Source organism: Rousettus aegyptiacus, unplaced genomic scaffold, assembly GCF_014176215.1.
Source record: "Rousettus aegyptiacus isolate mRouAeg1 unplaced genomic scaffold, mRouAeg1.p scaffold_m13_p_3, whole genome shotgun sequence".
NCBI classification, from domain to species: domain Eukaryota; kingdom Metazoa; phylum Chordata; class Mammalia; order Chiroptera; family Pteropodidae; genus Rousettus; species Rousettus aegyptiacus.
The window spans coordinates 7,382,880-7,403,478 of NW_023416306.1; the positions used below are offsets into that span (position 1 = coordinate 7,382,880).

Genomic DNA, 20,599 nt, shown 5'->3' on the forward strand with positions numbered 1-20,599 from the left:
GACTGAGGTGGTTCCAACAGCCCTGGCCTGGCGGCCCACTGCTGTGTCTACTGGCAATGCTCCCGGGCCTCATTTCCCAGCCCTGAAGGTAAGGCCTACCCAGCATTCCTTGCAGGCCCCTGGGATCAGCTCTCCTCCTCTCACGCCCCCACCCCCCAACCTGGCGGGCAGCGGGGTGGGGAGGTCAGCAGGGGTCAGAAAGAGGCAGTAGCATGGCTGGGTTTTGTTTGCCTGTGTCCTGTACCTTTCTGCACCAGGGCCCTACCCTCCTAAGGGAGAAGCTGCTAAGACCCATTCTTGGGGCAGGAAATGAGCTCTCAACCAGACTAAAGCACAAACCTGTATGTACGCAGGGATCTAGTTAATGGCTACGCATTTGGAAAAAATAAGTTAGACTCTACCCTCTTACGTTATACTCCAAAATAAAAATCTGGATGTTTAAAAAGCCAAACCGACAAAACAAAGATGAAGTCAAGTACTAGTTAAAAAATGCAGAATGTTATTTCTACAATCCTGGGGTAGGAAGACTTTTTTGTGTCTAATTTTTTTTTTATTTTGAAATAATTTAAGATTTAGAGATCAGTTACAAAAATAACAAAAAATTCCTGTTTACTACTCTTCACCTAGATTCTCTAACATGTTAACATTTTACCACAGTTGTTCTTTTCCTTCCTTTCACTTTTTTTTCCTTCCTTTCACTCTCTCTTCTATATATGGAATCCATACACTCATACATTTACTAATATGCTGTATTCTTCACAGTGCATCATATCAAGAGGCACATAGTATCTGTATGTCTCATGACTGGTAATGCTAACCAGTCGCTTGCTTAAGAAGGCATCTGCTGGGGACCCCACTTACTCTTTTGTAAGTATTTTGTAAGAGCTACTTTGGGACTATGTAAATGTACAATTTCTCATAAAACTTTCACCTATTAGTTTAAGCATTAGACATAGCCTTTAAAGCATTAAGACCAAAAAAAAAAAAAATTGTCAGATGTCACTACATAAAAACTAGAAAGTTTGATGAGACAAACAAACACCAACAAAGTCTGATACTATGAACAAAGTGAAAGATGATGGACTAAAAGAAAAATGTTTTTAAAACATATAACAGTCAATTAATAACTAGAATATATGAGGGAATCCTACAAACTAATAAGCAAAAGCTAATTATAAAATGAGTCAACTATAAAATCAGGAAATAGAAAAATTCAAATGGTCAATAAACATGAAAAGATGCTCAACCTCATTATTAATAACAGAACTGCAAATTCACACAATGAACTTCTAGTTTGGAAAAATAAGAAGACTGATAATAAAGAGTGATGGTAAGGATAAGGGTAAACAGGAACTTTTGTATATCTTTTACTGGGGATATACATAAATTGGTAAAGCCGTTTTAAAAAGGTATTGGTGGTAACTATTAAAATTTAAAATGTACATACTCTTTTATCCATTAGCACACACCCAGAAACATATATACAGGGATTCTTATCACCGCATTGCCTTTCAAAAACCAAAGAAAAAGTTAAATTTTCATTAGCAGAGCAGTGTCTAACAAGTTACTATGCAGTACAAAACACAGCCATTAAAAAGAATGAGATTGATCACATGTCGCGGCATGGGAAGATTTCCTACATACACTGCTAAGGAAAAGAGGAAGGTCAAGGAATAATGTATATAGTATATGTATTAATGATGATGATGATATAGTGAAAGCTACATAGCTTGAGCTAATGCGAGTCACTATTTCAAGCACTTCTTGAACATTAGCTCATTTAATCCTGACCACAATTCTATGAGGAAAGTTCTGTTAATGATCCACACTTTAGAGACAAGGAAACTGAGGCACTAGGAGGTTAAGTACCTTGACCGAGGTCACACAGCTCATAAGTGGCAAAGCCAAGATTTGAACCCAAGTAGGAGGGTTCCAGAGTCTATGCTTTTGATCACTAAATTACATAGCTTCTCCTCTCTCTCCCTCTCCCTTTCTCTACACACACACACATACCCCAAACTGTTAATAATAGTTACCTGTTACTAAAACACTACAAATAATAAACTAATTAACAGAACTGGTAGCTAGACCCCTGGACGTCTGCCTACTTCAAGAGTTAGAACAGATTCTCCCTTCTAGTCTCATCTCCCTCACTTAAAGAGATCGCGTAGACTCTTTCTCCCTTTCGGTGATCTCGATCTTTCAATTCTCAACTCCAAGTCTCAACCCACGATTCTCCTACATCACCCGCAATTCTCACCTGCAGCCACATCTCCTCTTCCTAATATGCACCATCTCTTACGCAAACAATGTCTTAACACTGTAAACCTGGACCACGAAAATTGAGAAAGGTGGCCCTGAAGTGTTTTGAGTCTTGAAGACATTAATGAGCGACTGGCAAGTATTTTACGAGCATGCAAGTAGCATATTTCTTGTCTATGCACATAATAAGGCTGAAACATAAATGTTTCGGAAAGATTTCTGACAGGCTTCAAAATAGACAGATTCTCTGGTTAACCCTGAATTAAAATGAAATTAAAGCAAGCCAGGACTTACACTTCCAGGAATATGAAATAAGATATACTTTTTCCTGTTCTTCCCGCTAAGTACAACCAAGATTCCTAGACATTATATGAAGGAAACATAAGTGAACTCTGAAAGGGGAGAGAAGGCAGACAGCTAGGGACCTCGGGACCCAAGGAACAACATGACGGTGAGTTCTGTGGGTACCTTTTTGCCCCACGTATCCCAGACTTGGAGCTGAAGAAGCTAGCAACCCAGAAACGGCACAGACATAGACCAAAAAAAACCCCATGAAAGCCTGTTTTTTTCCAGACGATAATTTATATTTTAGACAAGAACAGATCTAGCCTAGCCAAACACCATATAAAACACTTCCACCCCTGCCAGCAGTCAGAAGAGGGAGGCCAGACTACTATAGAGACAATCTATAGAGACAAAATCAGGATGACATGTTAGAATTATCTGACGGGGAAAAAAAACTTTAAAGCAGCCATCACGAAACTGTTTCGCTGAGCAATTAAACCAACATGTTTGAAATAAATGAAAAGTACAACGTCTCAGCGAAGATATAGGAAGTCTCGGCCAATAAGAAATATAAAGAAAAACCAAATGGAAATTTAAGAACTGAAAATATAATAACTGAAATAAACTTCACAGGTGGACGCGACATCAGAATGGAAGAGAGAAGGAAAGAAGCAATGAACTGGGGGATAGAACGGGAATGACCTAATGTGAACACCAGACAGAAAAGAGGCTGAACCAAAAATGAACAGAGCCTCAGGGACCTGTGGACTGTAACAAAAATTTCTGTCACACTCCTGTCACCGGAGTTCCAGGAGAGGAGGAACAGAGTGAGGCTGAAAAAGTACCTGAGAAATAATGGCTGAAAACGTCCTAAGTTTATCAACAGGCTTAACGCTACAGAGTCGAGAAGGTAAGCCAACTCCAAACAGAATAAATCCAAATAAATCCACACCGAGACGCATCATAATCAAACTTCTGAAACATGAGGACAAGAAAATTTTTTGAAGAATTGAGAATAGAACAACACTTTACTTATACAGAGGAACAGTAATTCGAATGATGGCAAATTTCTCATTAGAAATCGCAGTGGCCAGAAGGAAATAACACATCATTTTTCAAGTGCTAAAAGAACTGTCAATCCGGAATCCTATATTCAGTAAAATACCCTTCAGAAATGAACGGGAAATAAAGACATTCTCAAATAAAGGAAAACTGAGAGAATTTGTCACCAGCAGACATACTCTAAAAGAATGGCTAAAGAGGTTCTCTAAACAGAAAGGAAATGATAAAGAAAGAACTCTGAAACAACAGGAAGAAAATAATAAAACACGGTCTGCACAAACATGGGTAACAGACTTTCCTTTTCCTTTTTAATTTTCTAAATTATGTTTGATTGTAGAAGCAAAAATTATAACACTGTCTAATATAGTTCTAAATGTATGTAGAGAGAAAACTTAAGACAATTATAATATAAACGAGGAAGGGTAAAAAGATATGAGAGAGAGTAAGGGTTCTATGCGTCACTGGAACTAGTTAAATAACGTTACCACTAGACTGTCAAAAGGTACACAAACACACGATGTCATACCAAAAGCAACTCCTAAAAATGCTACACAAAGAAATAATACTAAAAAAAAATTAGATAAGCCAAAATAGAATTCTAACAAATGTTCAAGTAACCCACAGGAAGGCCAGAAAAAGAGCACAGAAAATAAAAAATAAAACGGCAGGTTTAAGCCCTAACATGTCAATAATTGCATTAAATATAAATGGTCTAAATATACCAATTAAAAGACAGAAATTGGCCGAGTAGAATGAAAAACATGACCTAACTACATACTATCTTCAAGAAACTTATTTCCACTATTATGTTATAGGCAGGTTGAAAGTAAGTATAGAAAAAGATACATCATGAAAGCATCAATTAACAGGAAGCTATATTGATATCAGATAAAACAGACTTCGGAGCTAAGAAAATTACCAGACAGAAAGGAATATTATATAATGATAAAATGGTCAATACACTAAAAAGACAGAGCAATCCTAAATGCATATGAACTAGACAACAGGGCTGAAACACGTGTGTGAAGCAAAAACGGATAGAACTGAAAGGAAAAAAAAAGACAATTCCCAAATCGTAGTTGGGAGACTTCAACACCTCTCTCTCAAAAAGTGATAGAGTAAGTGGACAGAAGATCAGCAAGAATAAAGAACAAGACGACACTCTCAACCAAGAGGACCTAATCAACAGGTAAAGAAAAGTCCGCTCAGCAACAGCGGGATGCACGGTCTTCTCGGGCCATCACGGAACACGTGCCAACACAGACCATTTCACGGACTGTAGCACAACCCTCAGCAAACGCTAAAATCTGAAATCACACGGGGTGTGTTCTCCAATCACGATGGAATCAAACCACACGTCAATAACTGAAAGGGTAAAGGAAACTCTCTAAATGCTTAGAAACTAGATAGCACAACTCTAAATAATCCACGGGTCAAAGAAGAAGTCTAAAGGGAAATTAGAAACACTCTGACCAGAATGAAAATGAAAATAACAGATCTGAAGACGTGTGGGGCACAGTTAAGCAGCGCCAAAAGAAAAAGTTACAGCACTAAACGTCTGCATTAGAAATGAGGAAAAGTCTCAAGTCAACAATCCAAGTTCCTATCTCAAGAACCTAGAAAAAGAGCAAAATAAATCCATAACAAGCAGAAGGAAGTAAATAATAAAGATAAAAGCAGAAACTAATGAAATCGAAAACAGAAAAATAGGGAAAAATCAATGAAACAAAGAGCTAGTTTTTGAAAAGGTTAATAAAATTGACAAACTTCTATACAGACTGACAAATCAAAAAAGAGAGACTACACAAATTATCAATATCAGAAACAGAGACTATTATTGCAGACTCTGCAGACATGGGAAGCATAATAAGGGAATGCTACAAATAATTCTACACACGTAAATTTGACAACTTAGATGAAAAGCAACTATTCCTCAAAAAACACAAAACTACCACAACTTACCCAATATGAAATAAATTATCTCGCTGGCCCTATAACTAGTAAGGAAATTGAATTTGTCATTTTAAAACTTTCAAAAAATAAATCTCCAAGCCCAGATGATCTCACTAGAGAATTCTACTTAACATTTAAATCCTATCTAATATTTTATTAATACTGATTCTACACAATCTCTTCCAGAAAAGAGAGAGGAAGGAACACTTGCCAATCCGTTTCACGAAGCTAGTATTACACCAAACCAGACCAAGCGTACCAAAAAAGAAAACTGCAGATCAGTATCTCTCACGAATAGACACAGAAATTCTTAACCAAACATTAGCAAAGAAAATTCCGTGATAAATAAAAAGAATTATACACCATGACCAAGTGGGATTTATTCAAGGGATGCAAGGATGGTTCATTATTTGAACATGGATCAGTATAATCCACTGTGTTAACAGGCTGAAGGGGAAAAAAAAAATCACATGATCAAATCAATCAATGCTGAAAAGGCTTTTGACAAAATTCAGCACTCATTAATGATAAAGATTCTCAGAAAAACAGGAACAGAAAGTGTGGACAAAATAAATAAATAAATAAATAAATAAATAAATAAATAAATAAATAAATAAATAAAAAGGGCCACATACTAAACCTGCCAAGCTCAGAGGGGGCCTGCATGGTGGGCCTCACAAACTCAAGAGACCTAAAGTAACCACATAGGATGGTCTGAACATAAAAATCCCTAACTAAAAAAAGCTAGTCGTGGTGGGTGGTCAGGTCCTAGGCCTGTAGCTTCCTGACAAAAGCCAGTCTTCACCTTAGGTCAGCCTATTGTCTTTTCATATCCAAGATAACACACCTTCGAAACGTCAGAGGGATCTTTTCCAGACGCCTCAGCACCAGAGCACAGAGCCCTTCATTGTCATTTTGTGCCCGACAAACCACCCTTATGTGCGGTAAATGTTCATTATTAACTGTCTTGCATCCACCAACCTAAGGGAAGTACGTGTTTCTCCATTTTATCCAATCCCAATCCCAGAGATTCCCCCCACCCCAGTTTTGCTTTCTCTCACCCCCTTAACCTCCCGCCAATGGATTTCATGTAACCCTCCTTAAGTCTCCTCCTTTGATTCTAACGTATAAAATAAACTGTAAAGCTGCCATTCTCTGGAGCATTTTCCCAATCCATTGAGATTTTGCTTCCTGGCAATGGTCCTCAGTTTGGCTCAAATAAACTCATAAGAATTCTCTACATGTTTGGACGTTTCTCACATCAACAAAAGGAAATTCCTCAACTGATAAAGAGCATCTACGAAGAACCTTACAGCTGATGTTATACTTAATGGTGGCAGATGAACTGCTTCCCCCCAATGATCAGAAATAAAACAGGAATGTCTACTCTCATCACTCTTATGTAACACAGTGTTAGACGCGTAGCCATCATAATAAGGTAAGAAAAGGAAATCGAAAGTGTACAGGTCAAAAGGAAGAAAAGATGACATGATAATCTACATAGAAAATCCCAAGGAATACACACTAATATGTTCAGCAAGGTCTCAAAAGTTCCGCAAAGATAAATGCACAAAAATCAATTGTATTTTTATATAATAGCGATGAACACATGGACATGAAAATTAAAAATACAATTCCATTAATAATTGTTCAAATTAAAAAATAAAGCACGTAGGCTTAAATCTACCAAAACATGTATACGGGTCCTCTGCTGAAACCCACAAAATGCTAGTGAAAGTGATCAAAAAAGTGCTAAATAAATGAAGAGACACACTATGCTCATGAATTGGAAGACTCGACGCAGTGAAGTTGTGAATCCTCCTCAAACTGATGCACAGATTTAACATTGTGACCTTGTGATTTATAGTAAGAAATATATATTTGGTCTCCACCCATGGTTCACTCTTGGCTCGCAGCTCCCAAAATTCTTGGAATTTCTTAGGCAATAGAATAATGGGAGAATCTTTTTTCGTAACATTTGCTTTTTTTGTCCTCAGTTCCTGAAATCACTTCAGAGCCATAAAGGTGGAAATCGGTGTCTTGCTCTGTATGCACAACAAGTCCCTTTCTATCACGACTGGGTTTAAGTTAATGAGGTGACTTCTGGAAAGCACCTAAGGGGGTAGGTTGCCAGGGAAACTTTCAGGCCAACCCTCTCCTTGATTTCCAGGGATGGGAGAGTTGAAGTTTGAATCAATCACCAATGGACAATAATTTAATATATCATGCTTATGTAATGAAGCCTCCGGAAAACCCCAAGAGGTTTGGAGAGCTTCCAGGGTGGTGAGCATGTGGAGATTTGGGGACAGAGGCACGCTGGAAGCCAGGGCGTGGAAGCTCTGTGCCCTTTTCACGTACCTCGCCCTATGCATCTCTTCCATCTGACTGTTCCTGAGTCATATCCTTTCATAATAAAACAGTGATCTAGTCAGTAAAACGTTCCTCTGAGTTCTATGAACCACTCGAAGTAATGAAACCCGAGGAAGGGGTTGTTTGACCTCTGATCTATAGCCGGTCAGTCGGAAGCACAGGTGACCACTTGGACTTGCAACTGGCATCTGAAGTGGGGGGCGGGTAGTCTTGTGAGACTGAGCCCTTGACCTGCAGAGTCTGATGCTGTCTCGTGGTGGATAATGTCAGAACTGTTGAGTTGTAATACACCTGCAGCTGGTGTCTGAGCCTTGCTTGTTGGTGGTGTGGGGAACCCCCACGGTGGAACTGGGTCTGAAACCCCTTTTGAATATTAATTACCATTTAAGTTCCAGCAAAAAGTTTTTATAGACAAAATTATTCTAAAATTTATATGGAAAGATAAAGGAAATTGAGTAGCTAGCTAAAACAATCTGTATAAAGACAAAAAGGAGGTATTGGTCTATCCAATTTCAAGACTTACTGTACAGCCGCAGTAATCAATGCTGTATAGTATTGGCAGAGGGCTAGACACACAGAATGGAACTGAATAGAGTGTCATCCAAATATGACCAATTGATTTTTTTCAAAAGGAAAGGCTGCCTTTTCAACAAATGGTATTGGAGCAGTTGTTCATACATGGGGCGCAGGGCGGGGGTGGGGGGGTGGGGGAGAACTCTGACCCAAGTCTACGCCTTATATAAAAACTAAATCAAAATGTGCCACGGACTTAAATGTAAAACTGTAAAATACGCAGGAAAACCAAAAAAAAAACAAAAACAAACAAACAAAAAAAAAAACAGAAGGCAATCTTCAGGATTTAGGGCTAGGCTAAGAGTTCTTAGATTTGACACCAAAAACATGATTGATAAGTGAAAAAAAATGATAAATTGGACTTCATTAAAAGACTCTGTTAAGATCAAAACACATACACAGACTAGAAGAAAATATCTGTGAACCACATAACCAAAAAAAGGCGCATACCTGGAATATACAAAGAACTCTTAAAACTCAACAGTAAAAAACCAAACAATTCAATTAGAACATGAATAAGACATGAAGTGGCATTTTATCGAAGATACAGAGATGGCAAATGAGCACGTGAAAAGATGTTCGACATCATTAGCCACCAGAGTAACACAAATTAAAACCAAATGAGTTATCACTACACACCTACTGGAATGGCTAAAACAAACAAAAAAAATTGACAATGAAAAATGCTGGAAAGGATGTGGAGAAGCTGGATCATTCATGCGCTACTGATAGAAATATAAAATATTATAGCCAAAGAGGAAAGTAGTTTGGCATTTTCATAAAAAAAAAAAACTAAATAGGCAACTACCACACGACCAGCAACTGCACTCCTGGACATTCATTCCAGAGGAATGAAAACTATGTTAGCACAGAAACCTGTTCATGAGTGTTTACAGCAGCTTTATTCAAAATAACTAAAAATGAAACCACCAAGATGCCCTTCAGCAGGTAAATGGTCATACAAATCATGGTACAGGCATATCAATGAACACTATTCAGCAATTAAAAGGAACAAACTATTGATACCTGCAATAGAATCTATGAATGACTCTCTATAGAGAATTATGCTGAGGTTTTGGAGGAAAAAATGTAAATCACAAAAGGTTACATGCTGTATGATTCCATTTCTATAACATTTCTGAAATGACGAAATCAAAGAAATGGAAAACAAATTAGTGGTTCTCAGTGGTTAAAAAGGTTAGCTAATTCCTAGAGATAGTGAGCGACTTGGTTACCAATGGTTTTGACATGCAAACCAAGCAATCCTGAGTCCCCACCTCCACCTGCCTCCTTTTATCAGGCTTCAGTCTGGGACAGGAGCCCACTGCCCTAAATCACACCAGAGCCAGGCATCTGACAACTAGAGACCACACCTACAGCCCAGAGCCTTCTGAAATTATCTAAACAGTCCCAAGTCTGCTCACCCTGCCTTGCCTTGCCCTTCTCACAGAAACCACAACAAAGGCTCTTGCCCAGGCTTTCCCCTCGCTCCCTCTGCCTCCTGACCAACCCTGGTGCTTCCCCGTGTAGCCCTGCATGGGATGGTGTGTGCGCCCCCCCCCACCTTAGGAATCAATGAGAACAATCTTTTCAGTGACAGTTGTCTCCTGATCCGTCAATATCCTAGTTGTGATATTGCACTAGAGTTTATAAGATGTAACACTGGGGGAAATGGTTAAAAGGGTAAAAAGATCTCTCCATATTATTTCTTAAAACTACATATGAATCCACAATTATCTCCAAATAAAAAGTTTAACTGCAAAAAAAAAAAAAAAGTAAAATTAAAGCAAGTCCCTCATCTTTTCCATAAATCCACTGAGTTGAGGTTTCATTGTCAGAAGGCTTTCTGAAGAGTACATAGGGAATTTTAGCCAACAGGAGCAAATACCAGAACACCGCGCTGTTCCCCGTACGTCCGCTCCACTCTCCAGATGGACCAACTATGAATAAGTCATCATTCCAATCTTTGGGGCAAAAACCAAATTCTTAGCTAGTAGGGGAGAGATGCCTAGAAGGAGGCAATTTAAGCCACTATTTCTGATACAGTCATCGAAAGGATAGCCAGCGTTTGCTTCTCTCACACCTCTTGGGTACCAGCCACTGTGCTAAGCACAGGCATCCTCTCCAGCCTGCTATACTCCCCGAGGCTCTGCAGGGTGAAGGGGAATGGGCAGGGGAGATGCAAGAGGTCGGGATGTTTGCTAATCCAGGCCACAGGAAGCGAGGGCCTGGGGGCTGGTCATAAAACCACTCTCCACGTTTTCAGTAAATATTTTCTAACGAAACAAAAGGGAGGAACACCTGGTACATTTTATCAAAACAAGCTCTGGTTGTGAAAATAAACCAGTGTGTGAGGGTGGGCCTTAGTCTGGTTATTTCTGACCTGAGAGTGGGCCCTGGATGCAGAGCTGTGCGGAGTGAGGAGGGGGCCAGGGGCCCAGGAAGAAGCACCCCTCCCCTCCCCCCTCTGGGTTCTGCTTTCACTTCAGAGGTGGAGCTTCAGGAGGGGGCAGCTCCTGGAGGTCTTGGGCCTGCATGGTCCTCTGGCGTCTTCCTGCCCTGCTCCGAGCCTCTCCGCCCCCACCCCCACCCCCACCCCCACCCCCAGCCAACTTCAGCTTTCTGGAGATCCATGGACAGCTGTGATTAGACTGGACATATGGTTATGGCCCACATTTTTCACTTGTTATCTGCCATATGTTTTTAATAAGATATTATTGCCATCTTCACATGCTTTTCATGTGATTTTTTAAAGTTTTTCTGAGCACTCTATAAAAATATCAGCTTGCTTGAATCTGCATCAGTATTTTTTTTTTTTTTTTTTGCTTCTACCATTTGGTGAGTAAAAAAAAACAGGGCCTCACTTGCAGGTTTAGGACTTTAAAGTTATCCCTCTCTGCGTCCCCTAGACACAGCCCACTGGTCCAGAGGAGAGCTGACCTCTCCTAGGCCCCCAGAGCCCCTCACATTTGACACTGAAGCATCTGAAACTTCCAATTACTTAGAAAACCCAAAATATATTTAGGGCACATATAAATTACACGGATCGACAGTTTTCAAGAAATGGTTTGCTGTCTAATTAGGTGCAGGGATAAACAGGAGCGCTGAGAGAAAGGGAAGTGGGGGAAGGGGGAGGAGAGCTGGAAGAAAGAAACGGGAAGTGGAGGCTTTCGGGATGCAGGGTCCATGAGCCACCCGCCTGCCTGCGGAGGCCACGACCAAGGCTGGGTCCCCAGCACGCGGCGGCGGGAAGTGACAAGATCCACGTGAACGCGACCTGCCGGCTCCCCTCCGACCGGGCTGTGGATGCCAAGGCCCTTGCTCCGCACGGGCCCTCTCTCCGGGGCCTCTCTCCGGGGCCTCTCTCCGCTGCTGTGGCCCCTGCCTCACTGCTGGCTCCGCCCACCAGCGCCTACACACGCACAACACTTTCTAACTTAAAACAAAGAAAAACAGACTTGTGGTGCCACATCACCCTCCAGGTGTCACCTTCCCCCGTCCTCCCTTCCTGAAAGGTTATCCGTACTCGGCCTCCCAGAGCTGCCTCCCGCTTCTGCTGGACTCATGCCCCCTCCAGTCTTGCTGCTGGGCCCGCCACCAAGTTCACGGCCACCTCCTTGTTAGTAAAACCCAATGGGAACCTTTTGGTCTCATTTTACTTACCCTTTAGGTAACCTTGAACATTACGGACCACCCCTTCTTGCAGAAATAACTCTTTTTCCTGCAGCTTCTTACTAATATTCCTCCTACCTGGTGGATGCTCAGCCCTGGTCCCCTTCGCAGTGCCTCTGTCACACCCGTCCCTAAGCAGTGGTACTCCAGGGGACTCTGAGTGGACTCTAAGATGACACCTCGTCTCTTCTGGTTCCACAGCTTCTCCCTGGACCATCTCCATTACGCCATGGTCTCTGCGTGTGACGAGGACACTCATCTCTCTCTGGACCTTCTGACCTAGAGCTGCTTGACACCTAGACATTACACAAGCACCTCAAATTCGGTGTGTCCAAAACCGAACCAGGGGGCTTCCTCCCGCCCCCCGCCTGCCTGATTGTCTATGTTGCTGTCTCAACAGACAGCGTGACATGCTGGTATCGTTCTGGCCCATCCTCTCCTTAACCTCTGCATCCATCTCCCAACATTCCATCTTATTTTTTTCTGTGAAAGAATATGTATTTTGATCCCCACGGCCCAAAGCCCTCAGATCCAGCCACTTCCTTCCATCCCCACGATTAAAGGGTTAGGCCACCCCGACCCTCTCGCCCTGCACTAACACAGAACCCACAAACTTTCACTCGCCTCAGTCTATGCTGTCCAGTTATTTTCCTTGCTGCACACAACAAGCAAACTTTTAAAAGCACAAGCCTAAGAAAGAACCTCTTCTCCTTAAAGTCCTTGAATGACTCCGGCCACCCTCAGAATGAACTTCGTGTGGCTTACAATATTCTGTTGTGGCCTGGCCTCATCCATCTGTCCATTCTCACTCATCACCTTTTGGGACCCGACCTTCCAGAATACTCTGATTCCTAGTGCCTTGCACAAAAGTAGGTAGTCAATGAATATCTGTGAAACCAATGCATGAATAAATACGTGAGTGAGTAATGCCAGGAAAAGTTTCACTAAGGAGCTATTCGAACTGGGCTTTAAAGGATGAGTAAAATTTTACCAAAGCAGGAGGGGTACAGGAATCTCGGAAACATGGAAAAAGCAGGATCAGAGGTGTGACGACACCAAGTTCATGCCTGTTCTGAACGTGAGAAGATGAGAGGTTCAACAAGCCCAAAGAAGACGTGAGTTGAAGCGAGACTAGATGGCACAGTGAAACTGTGTGCGCCAAATTGAAGAATTTAGATTTCCGTCCTGTATCTGGTTATCAAACATGAGAAGCCTCCGGGGGAGAAGACCCGCGGCGACCACGGAAACAAGTGCGCACATCGGCATTCGGCCCCTTGCTCTCAAAAGGTACGCCCGGCTATGAGAAGAACAGGAAGATGGTGCTAAGCCTCGAGGGGGGGAAGGGGGAGACACAGCCGACTCCCCCCCGCCCCCCCACCGAGCTTACTGTGCTCGCGCTCCCTTAACGAGAATCGAAAACGACAAAATGCCACAACCTTTCTGGAAGGCGATTGGTACTATTTATCGAATTTAAAATGTGACTGCCCTGACCCGATGATTCTAACATATGAGATTATGGAGCTAACACGACAATCATGTCGAGACATGTACACACATACAAGAATTTTTTTTTTATCATATTAAAAATACAAAATGGAAACAAACTGAATGTCCTTCAACATGGATTAGCCAAATTTTAGTATAGCCAGATAATAAAATAAGCATTATTAAAAGGACGAGATACACCTATATAGATTGATATACTCATGCCCGCAACATTGTATTATTTTTAAAGTTATAAGACTATGAATAGTATCATCCCATTTAAAAAATATGTTTCTAAAAAAAACCCAACAACATTACACACACATCCCCAGAGACCTCTTGAACTTTAAATCAAGAGAGGCTGAAAACAGGAAAAGCCAGCACAGCCCTTCCTCAAACAGACTTGTGGTGACCAATGTAGCTATTATTTGGGAATGCCTTAACTTAGACCAATAGTTCTCAACATGTGGCCCCTGGACCAGCAGCATCAACATCCTTGGGGACGTGGTTAGAATGCAAATTCCCAAGCACTACCTTAGACCTGCCACAGCAGGAATCGGGACATGGGATCCTCCATGGAACCGAGGCCCATAAAGGCTTGAGAATCCCCCATGTGGACGTCTGAGAATAGTCACCGAACTAGAAGACAATCTGTTACCTCTGGGTCACGTGCCAGGAAGACTTCCATGGGTAGGTCCTAGATTAGAGTGAGGAAGAAGAAAAGAATCTCCTAGTCTCTTGGCGGCCGAGACTTGGTTTGGCCAGGACTCTACGGATGGCAGTTGTAAATGCCATTCTGGGTTGGAAGAACGAAGGCGACCGAAAGCAGGACAGAGGCTGGGCAGGCCACGGGCCAGAGGACCGACCTGGGCCTCAGCCGCAGGCGTCATTATTCTCTGAGATTTTTTTTTCTCTCTCTCTCATTCCCTTCATCCTCGAAGCTCCAGAAAAGTCTCCTTAAAAGTAATTCTGGTCTCAGCCGTTCTGTGGGAAACCGTGGAAGGTCACAGAAGAACGGAACAGGAGAGAGAGAGTGGTGTCCATGCCCACTGAGGCCAGACGGCGGACGCCGTCGCTGCCGGGTTAGCAGGGGCGCCGTACCCAGCCGGGCGGCGACCCCGCGGATGCCACCGACAAAACCTGCACGGTGTGCTGACAGGGGAGCGAGCGAGAACTCTGAGCGCACCTGAGGTGGTGCCCTGGGCAAGGCTCGAAAACACCTGGAGGACAGATGCTTGGCAGGGCCCGGGGCGTGGAAGGGAGTGACATCTAGGAGTGAGTTGGAGGAGGGTCATGCTATCATTGTCTGGGAACGAGCAAGAGAAATGGCCAGATCCGCAGAGCTGGATCTGAGAGAGAGAGCGTGCCGTCTGCCAGGGCTTCCCTTCAGAGCGCTTACCATAATTTCGGTTTTACATTTATTTGTGGGATCGTTTAATCGCCCTTCTCTGCCTCTAGCCTGCCAGCTCCGCGAGGGCGGGAACAGTGTGTCCTCACTCACCACTACAGCCCAGCTCCTAGCTGGCGTACAGCGGGTGCTCAAAAAATAGGCTGGAGAGATTAAGATTTTTAAATTAAAACACTCTGGAGTGTTTGATTGTTCTTTCCTTGTATTACTGACGTTTTGTTTTTGTCCCCTAGAAATATATTATCACGTGAAAGTATATTACCAAAAAGAGTGTTATCGAAGAATGAACTCTCCTTTCTGGAAAGAGTCATCTCATAAACACAGCATTGTGACTTTAGTCTCTGAGTTGTAAATACTAGTTTAGAAAGGCAAAAGAATTTAGGGAAAAGGCAGGCTGGATTTCACTGGAAATACACAAAAATACACCCAACAATGGTCATCGGTGACGTCCGGCCTAAGGCCTTAGACATTCCTGAGCGACTTGGAAATCCAAGCTGAATTCCGTGCACAGGAGTTTCGGCACAAAGTGTCTCTACGGCATCACAATTCACTGAAAACTGACCACCCACACGTGACAAAACAGCATGTTCTACCTTCGGCCAACGCCAAGTGTCTACGACGGTCAGTGGACCACGCACTGTAGCGTCATGAAGACACGAGACCCATCCACCCTGACGGCAGGGAGTACCACTGCCAGTCACTCCGGGAGCTGGGGACCAGAGAGGGGAGGCTGTTTCAGAGCGCACTGCATTAATCTAGACGATAAATGGAGAAGTTTAGCAAATGATCTCCAGCCCCCTGGCCTAAGATGCTTCCCCTGACCTGGAGAGAAGTTATAAAATTTAATTTTCATAAACAAACATTTGGCATCTTTTACTTTGGACAGCAACAGGGCCCATCGTGGCGGTGCCACTGGGGTCAGCCATCCATCTGGGGTCGGCTGTCCATCCGGGGTCAGCTGTCCATCCGGGGTCAGCTGTCCATCCGGGGTCAGCCATTCATCCGGGGTCAGCAGTCCAACAAGGGTCGGCCATCCATCCAGGGTCAGCCGTCCATCTGGGATCAGCAGTCCATCCGGGGTCAGCTGTCCATCTGGGATCAGCAGTCCATCCGGGGTCAGCTGTCCATCTGGGGTCGGCCGTCCATCCGGTGCCTCGCTCCCGGGGCTGTGTGGCCCCAGGGCTTGACGTGAGTGCACAGGGGAACGACTCCTACAGCAGATGTGACACAGAGCTGACCCCCCGTCCCCCCCCCCCCCGCCGGCCACGGCAGTTCTGGGGAAGCATCTCTGTGGCCTGGCCACTACGAAGAGCCCTACGTTTTAGTTTGGATGTTAACTTCACACAAAACTCCGGATAAAGGGGATGGGGGAGTTGGTCTCCCCACCCCCACCCCCCCCCCACACACCTCACCCTATTCTCCTTGAACTCAGGGTCAGACTTCCGGGGAACCAAATGCCCAGATGCTCATCTGAGAGTCCAGCGATCAGGACGGGATGACTCTGGCTCTCTCCTGAAAGGACCTTCCCAGGGAGCCTGGCCACCCTCCATCTCGGCGGGGAGGCTGGGTAATTGCCAAGGCCGACCCCTGGAGCCTCTGGCCCTGCTCACCTTTCACTGTAATGCATGGCGCAGCATAATCATGAAATGTGCTTATTAATTTTACTCATTTCCCACTGCGCCCTTCTGCCCTAGGCTGGGTGTTAGGAGAAAATGATAGGGATAGATTCCGCTCCTGTCAGACTTACCAAGACTTTCAGAAAACCAGACTATCAGAGGCCATCTGCCGCCCACTGGCCAAGCATTCAAGATGACCCCAAAGGTCCAAGCAGAACGCGAAAGACACAGACCAACACAAGAGAACAACGAGAAGGCCGGGAGACCCGTGCCCTGGGTGTGAGCCCCCCGACAAAGTGCCCCCAGGAGAGCAAGCCCGGGGCCCGCCCTCCATGCCCTGGGCGTGAGCCCCCCGAGAAAGCCCCCCCAGGAGAGCAAGCCTGGGGCGGGCCCTCCATGCCCTGGGCGTGAGACCCCCGAGAAAGCCCCTCCAGGAGAGCAAGCCCGGGGCGGGCCCTCCCAGACACCCAGGCACCCGGCTCTGCCCTGATGTACGGCATGCCGCTTCGTATCTAATTCATCAAAAGACGTTCTGGCTTCTCAAATCGGGAACGTTTTTATTAGCTTCCCCAAGAGTTTATGGCACAAAGCCATACCTAATGATTCTATTTTATGGCAAGTTATACATTCAAACAGTGCTTTGAAGTCAGACAGCAGGTAAGACTCAAATCTTCGTCAGAAAAAGACTCCCTCATCCTCTCACTTTAAAAATGTTTGTAAGATTTCAAACAGTTGGGAAAGTGACGTGGAGCGTTTTAACCGGCTTCTCCTCCCTCGCTGGGGACCCGGTGCCGGCCGACCCCGCGCCCACTGCGCTGTTGGCGCTGGGGCTGACTCTGCCCACCAACCAGCCCCCTCCTCCTGGGGCGTTCGGTAATTTCTGGACACATTTCTGGTTGTCACAGCTGGGGGCGGGGAGAGTGCTTTTGGCATCTAGTGGGGAGAGATCAGGGATGCAGCGAAGCACCCTTGGGTGCACGGGGCAGCGGCCCCACAAAACATAATTATCTGATTATCTGGCCGAAGATGTCAACAGCGCCAGGCTTGGGAGCACCGCCTCAGGGCTCCTTCTGGGCCAGGCGCCGCGTCCCTCCCGGCCCCGGGACACCAGGCACTCATCCAGTCACGGCAGCAGGTTCCACCTCCGGCTGCAACTCGCATTCCTTCGTTCTTAAGTATTCTTGGGGCACGCTCTCAGGGAACGAGAATAAAATGCTGTCGTCGACAAAAGGAGGAGAGTGAAGGCGAGACCACCTTAGACTCTCGGAAAGCATGACGACAGAATTAAACCCTCCTAATGTTACTCTGCATTTTTCAAGCGCCGCTCGAATCGGCATTCATCAATTGAAACAACGAAATAACCAATTCCGGCCACGAGCACTACCGCGCACCACAGAGGGGTCCGCTGAGAGGCTGGGGGAGCTCTCTGCCCAGCTGCAGTGCTGCGGTCAGTCAGTCCGTGCTGGACTTGGGAGGGGTCTGGCCCTGACTCGCCACCCCCGAGGGTGGGCACTGTGGCACTTTACTGGGTCCTCCTGGTCAGCCAAGCGGAGAGAAAGCTCCTGGCCCTCCCGGTGCCGTCGTCGTGAGAGCTGAATGAGTCCGTGGGGGAGGAAACGGCTTTGTAAACTATGGAGAGCTGCACGAATATACGGCAGTACCTTTACACCCGCAGGGCGAGCGGTGACAACCACCAACGGCCCTTCGGACTCGTGGAGCCTTTTCATGAAATGTCACAGCTAGACGTGACTTTGGAAATCAACTAGTCCGACTCCTGAGTTTTACGGAAGGTGAGACTGAGCATCACAGAGGTCAAGCGATCAGCCACAGAAACAGCCTTGGTGGGCTCAGGTACTGTGGCTCCCAAACCAGGACCCTCCCCACACTGCCCATTGGTGACGCGTCCCCTCCCTGCTTAAGTTCCTGGAGGGAAGAAACATATCCTACACACAGGTTCAGAGAGTCTTGAACACAGGAGATAAATATTCGCTGGATCAGTGAACAAAAGGTACAAAGCAGTATCCTGACTTACTACATCATAGCCTGTCGGGCCTCGGTTCCGAGAAGCCACCACCCCCACTCCCGTGATGGGGTCCATTGACGTCTCTGGCAAGGCTTCCGAAAGGTCTTTGACTTCAGGCATGGTGGATTGGTCCTGGTTCCGAAAAGGGGAAAGAAAGCACAAAATTCAAACTGAGTGTTTAAAGTGAACAATGCAAAGCCTCAAATAGACAGAGCCAGGTTCCTGGGGCGAGCATCCCGAGCTAAGCTCCATACACCTGAACTGGCTAAAGGAGCCCTGACCTTACCTGAGCCTTTCTTCAGATCAAGAATTCAAAACATCGCTGGCCCCTGCTCCTCTCAAGTTATACTGATAACACGGTTAATGAGGGCTTGTCCCTGCTCTGAGTAGGGAATTTTGACTCAAACCCAAAAGCAAAACATCCTCAGATCTCCCATCCAGCTGCCTGACTTCTGAACAAATACCAGCAGTTCTCCGAGGATAAATCGGACCTGGCCAAGTCTAACCCCACCTTGCATTTCTCTCCCTTATTCTACTTCCTTCTGGAGGAACAGACTTCCAAACCCATAACCAAGGGTGGACCGTTCCGCTGGAAGAGCTTTGCACACACACACATGGAAGAAAGTCTTCTGGGCACGGAGTGAAAGGAATGGAGCTCCAGTACTGGCTCCACGACTTCCTAGCTGGTGACTCGGAGCAACAAGGTGTCATGATACTGACGCTGAGCCATCACGAAATCCAAGAGTCATGTAAGTGAATGGCCTGGAGAGGTCCCTGGCACACAACAGGCACTTGACAAAAAAGCAAATGTGACTGGCGGGGTTTGGGGTACACTGGTCCAGTGTAGCTGACCAGAAACGTGGCAGGCACCATTCCCAGGAGGACCCCTTTGTTGTGTTTAATCCCTCAGGTCGTATTGGGCATTTACTCAAAGCTAAGCACTAACAACGACCATAATTCTCGCTGGGCACTGTGGGAGAAAGGGAGGGAACACGGAATTATTATTCTGTCGCCGACTGCCTCTTGATGTGAGCAGAGGAGACAAGCAGTATATAGAGAGCACTGGGCCTGGGCGGCCGGAGTGGCAGCGCACCAGAAAGCAAATGAAAAAGCTAACACCTTATGTAAATGGCTCTTCGTACTTTTAAAAGGACAGGCAGTGAGAAAGAGCAGGTTAAATCCCGCCTCCTTCTGCAGCAATTAAATTCCACTGGCTGTAGGTCGGCCAGATCTCCCGAGGGCTGGTTCCTGCTTCTGAAGCAAACCAAACCCCAGCCCAACTAGGCAAGCAGGAGGAATATTCTTAGTTCTCAGCCTTGAATCGGAAGAGGCAGAGGCCATTAAAAATGGCTGCACCTCCTAAATAGGAACAACCAGAATGCTGTATGCAAGTCACTTGTGTGATCCGCACTAAAGGCTCAAGGAACAGACTTGTCAATGCAATGGAGCCAAGTCTCCAATCAAGACAGGGAAGTGCCTGGCGGTACCTGGACCCTCGGCTCCTATTTACGACAAAAGCCAAACTAAGTTCCGCTTTCCTTAATCCTACTGAAAATAAGCTTCTAGAAGCTCAGGGCAAGGAGTAAGGATACCACACCACACCACTGCGTCATTTTTTAATTTTCAGACTGCATTTACTAGGCAGCTTTATCTGCATAAAGCACAGGGCTTGGTGCTTCCTGCACACAGTAGGCATTAAGTAAATATTCATTGAATATGCATGCACAGCCCCAATGAAGAAGGTTTAGAATTAAATATGGGCACCGGCCCAATTCAAAGCAAACACTGATCAAAAAGTATCTTCTCTTGGAAAATCCCATATTATTGGTAACATGACAATAACATTGCTGCAGTTTGCAAAATATTGGTACCTGCTGTTGGTTACCAAAA

At 45.0% G+C, this 20,599-nt stretch overlaps 1 protein-coding gene across 8 annotated transcripts in view; it reads right to left on the bottom strand.

Moving 5' to 3' along the window:
• Positions 1 to 20,599, bottom strand: part of MVB12B (multivesicular body subunit 12B) — a 168,799-nt gene that overhangs the window by 131,825 nt on the left and 16,375 nt on the right. For 7 of the 8 annotated variants that reach the window (XM_036238466.1, XM_036238468.1, XM_036238467.1 and 4 more), the window contains exon 2: positions 18,719 to 18,841. The exons of the other annotated variant lie outside the window; for it this stretch is intronic. In XM_036238466.1, the coding sequence (XP_036094359.1) occupies positions 18,719 to 18,841 (123 nt within the window). The remainder of the gene's footprint in view (positions 1 to 18,718; positions 18,842 to 20,599) is intronic. 8 annotated transcript variants of the gene reach the window in all.